General features: G+C 53.4%; 1 protein-coding gene across 1 annotated transcript in view; it reads right to left on the reverse strand.

Moving 5' to 3' along the window:
• The window catches only part of LOC108298937 (somatotropin-like), an 11004-nt gene that overhangs the window by 5190 nt on the left and 1753 nt on the right, over window positions 1–4061 (reverse strand). The window contains exons 2-7 of the mRNA XM_017521430.2: window positions 3833–3880; window positions 3452–3565; window positions 2880–3014; window positions 2385–2483; window positions 2127–2291; window positions 1827–1867 (exon numbers count right to left, since the gene is read on the reverse strand). Of these exons, the coding sequence (XP_017376919.1) occupies window positions 1827–1867; window positions 2127–2291; window positions 2385–2483; window positions 2880–3014; window positions 3452–3565; window positions 3833–3880 (602 nt within the window). The remainder of the gene's footprint in view (window positions 1–1826; window positions 1868–2126; window positions 2292–2384; window positions 2484–2879; window positions 3015–3451; window positions 3566–3832; window positions 3881–4061) is intronic.

The following is a 4061-nucleotide window of genomic DNA, read 5'->3' on the forward strand; positions in this document are numbered from 1 at the left end:
CCTGAGTAGTTGGGATTACAGGTGCCCCCCACTATGCCAGGCAAATTTTTATACTTTTTTAGTAAAGATGGGGTTTCACCATGTTGGCCAGTCTGGTCTTGAACTCCTGACATCAGGTAACCTGCCTGCCTTGGCCTCCCAAAGTACTGAGATCCAACCCAGTCATATCAGCTTCTAAATTTCTCTGAGTCCAGGGATCCTGCCCCCAATACAAGCAGCCCTTTGCCTCATTTTGTCCTTCCATAAGGGGCAGATTGTTCTCCCTCAATTCCCAGGTGAGAATGGCCCAGTGGCACTAGGTGCCTTGTGGAAACCTCACAGCAGGACAAGGCGAAGGCAGAGAAGGCCAGGACTGAGCCTCCTGTCTCCTGGTGCCCAGGGTTGAGGCTATTTCAATATCATTTGGAGGTCACAAGCATCAGATGTCCCCAGGGATGAGAGCAGGAAAGAACACACTCTCCTGCTCTGAAATCTTCCACCCCTGAGTGTAAGGGCATCCAGCATGAGACACTGTAGAAACACCAGCAAGGAAACAAGCAAATGCTTCCAGAAGTGGTTGGCTATGGTGTTGCCAACCAACATTGAAAACCCACACCCCTGTGGTCTAGGATGTGAATGCTGGGCTCTGCCACCTCCCACTTTTGAGAGCAGAAGACGGAGCTCATTTTCTGCCGTCATTCCTGAAGCATAACCCGACCAGCACCCCAGACTCATCATCTGCTCGGAGGGCACTGGGCTGTGGGCTGTTCTCAAGGCATGCATGTGGGAGAACCCGAGAGGGATGTCATCAATGATACCAGCTCTGAGAAACATGGGGTCACTGGGAGGGTGGGGACACCACTTACCCTTGCTCCTTCCAGCACCACCGAAGAGGAGCAGCCAGGTGGGAATGGAGGAGGGTCCCTGAGCTCCACGTAGCTTTCTGTGTCTCCCACCATCTTTCCTCCAGTTGTCACCTGGGACATGGAGCCCCCGTGACAGGGCCTTTTAGCCAGTGCTGGGGATTTAGATGTGGATTGTGAGTTCTGCAGGTGTTGCTGGTTACCACACCTCTGTGTTGCATCCCNACTCTGGTTCTCTATGTTTTAAACTCATTTTTGCATTGTTCTCATTTTTCAAGGGTAGTTGGGCTTAAGGAATATTGGTCTTAAAATTCTTCTGCGCACAGGGAATTCTGCGACATTGCTTTCTCATGTTTTGTGTAATTTTTGCCTCTGCACTTAATAGCCTGTCTTGTTTTCATTTCTTCTCACTCCTAGTGGGCTAAGTTTGGTGGTGCTGGTGATGGTCAGAGAGGAAGAAATCCTTTTATGTCATCACTGGGATGACCGGTGAGCTGTGACCAAAGCTGGGAGCACTGATCTGGTGGAGTGGCCTCAGTTAGGAATAGACAGCAGTCATGTACCAGCTTCCTTGTGGCCCAGGAAGAGTCACGTCCTTTATGTTTCAGGGGCCTGGCTCCCAGTAGACCCCGTAGGCCCGGAAGGTTGTGTTCCCAACCTGACCCTTGCTCCATACCTCCACCCCCCACCCCATAATATTAGAGAAGGTACTTAGTCAGACAAAATGATGCAACTTGATTTTATTAGGACAGGGCTGGTGGACACTAGAGTGCCACCTTTCGGGTCCAGGAGAGGCACTGGGGAGGGGTCTAAGGGATGCCACCTCGCCGCAGGGAGGCACACTGGCCATCCACAGCACGGCACTTCACAATGAACAGGAATTTTGTAAGCTCTTTCATGTCCTTCCGGAAGCAGTAGAGTAGCTTGTAGTTCTTGAGCAGTGCGTCATCCTGCAAGTTGAGGTCATAAATGCCGTAGGCCTGCCTGGAGATCTCCCCAGTCTGGGGGCTGCCATCTTGCTGCCTCTGCAAAATGAAGGAAGAGAAAGAGAGGCCAAGCGCTTGGACACTGTTCCCTCCCTCTCTCTCATTCTTTCTCCTCCCTCCCCTCCAAGGCTCCAAGGTGTAGAGAAAGGGCTGGAGGATTCATGAGTGGAAATGAAGAATAAGCTGAGTTCTCCTGGGTCAGGGCCTGACTGCTAAAAAGAGAGCAGCAGTGTTTCTTTCTCCCAGATCTGGAAGCCAGTGGGGACCCAGGATTGGAGACTCCTGGTGCCACCCTCACCCCCATCAGAGTTTTGATGACTTCCTCTAGGTCCTTCAGGTAGTCATAGATGAAGCTGTTTAAGAAACTATGCAGTGGGTTGTTGCCAAAGGCACTGCTGAGGAACTGCACGGGATGGAGCCAGGACAGGATGAGCTGCTGGGACTTTCGGAGCAGCTCTAGGTTCTGCAGGGGAAAGACCGGCAGTGAGTGTGCTGCCCAGGGGCTCTGACCACAGGCCTCCCCCATCCCTGGCTGGTGGAGAGGGTGGCCACTCACAGATTTCTGCAGAGTTTCCTCGTTGTTAGTGGGTGTTGGGACAGACTCTAGGAAGCAAAGGGAGGTCCTGGCGNAATCATCACTGGGATGATCAGTGAGCTGTGACCAGCAAGCTGGGAGCACTGATCTGGTGGAGTGGCCTCAGTAAGTAATAGACAGCAGTGCTGTGCCGGCTTTCTTCGGGCCCAGGAGGATCAGGTTCATTATGTTTCAGCGGCCTGGTTCCGAATAGACCTCACAGGCCATGCAGGTTGTCTTCCCAAACTGGCCCTTACTCCATACCCCCACCCCACCCCATAATAATAGAGAGGGGCACCTAGTCAGACAAAATGATGCAACTTAATGTTATTAGGACAGGGTTGGTGGACACTGGAGTGCCACCTTCCGGGGCCAGGAGAGGCAATAGGGAGGGGTCACAGGGATGTCACCCGGCAGCTAGAAGCCACAGCTGCACTCCACAGAGCGGCACTGCACAATGCACAGGAATGTCTCGACCTTGTCCATGTCCTTCCGGAAGCAGAAGAGCAGCCTGTAGTTCTTGAGCAATGCGTCATCGTTCTGCGAATTTCTGTCAAACTTCCTGTAGGTCTGCCTGAAGATCTCCCCAGTATGGGGGCTGCCATCTTCCAGCTTCCGCAAAGGTCTCCCTCAGGGACCAGGAACATTCTGATATTGGCCGAATATCTGGGCTTAGATGGTGATACTCACATCCAGAAGCTCCAAACCTGAGGGTTAGTGCCCCCGTCCCATCTACAGGGTGCTGCCTCTGCTGTCCAGACACATCCTGCTGATAGGGATTTTAGGGGCTCTTGCTTGTAGCCATTGCAGCTAGGTGAGCTGTCCACAGGACTCTCAGTGGTTTGGAGAGTTGGGCCTTGGGATCCTGGAGCTGGTCCCTTGTGGGCCCTTTTATACCCTCGCCCCTTTTCTCTGCCTGCTGGCCCCCACCTGTTTCTATGCACGTTCATGCAAGGGGGGGCCACGTACCTGTGCTAGTGGATAATTTAGAAGCTTCTCCTACACATGCTGGTATCATGTCCCCTGGCTTGTCGTCTTTCCCTTCCCACTGTCACCAGCACTGTGAGGGTTGTGCACAGAGTGTCAGCCAGAGGCACCACCCATCCTGTCCTCTCTTTAACCGGCAGGTCGGTGCCCTCCGGCAGCATTCCATGGTGGCCTGTCTGAAGGCGGGATAGGATGTCAGGACAGTCAGTCCTTGAGACCCACACGGACCCCATCCCACTCTCTATCCTATCCCTTTCCGTCTCCCCGTGTGGTTCCCCTCCACCCACCAGAGAGAGTGTGTGCTGGGAAAAGGGGCCAACGGCACCCAATAGATTCTGGGGGTTCTGTGCATGATTCAGACCTGAATTCCACTTTGGCTGAGTCCTGGGCCTGCCCCAGGCAGCTGGATGCAGTGCTAACACTGACCACCAGAGGGAACCAACCCCATTCTTGGCCCTCCCATCTTCCTGAGCCTTGGGGCTCCCCCAGGTCTGTGGGGACGAAGAACCCAGACTCAGGGTATTACCCCAGCTCCTTGGACCTGCAGTAGAGATACAAACCAAGAAACAGAAATCCCGGCAACAGACAGGAACCACAAGCGCTTCCTCCCATAGCCCTGAAACCATCAGAGAATCTCAAAGTTGGAAGAGCTCTTGAAGGTTTGAGTCTCCT

The sequence above is a fragment of the Cebus imitator genome, unplaced genomic scaffold, assembly GCF_001604975.1.
Source record: "Cebus imitator isolate Cc_AM_T3 unplaced genomic scaffold, Cebus_imitator-1.0 Scaffold1241, whole genome shotgun sequence".
In the NCBI taxonomy this organism is placed as follows: Eukaryota; Metazoa; Chordata; class Mammalia; order Primates; family Cebidae; genus Cebus; species Cebus imitator.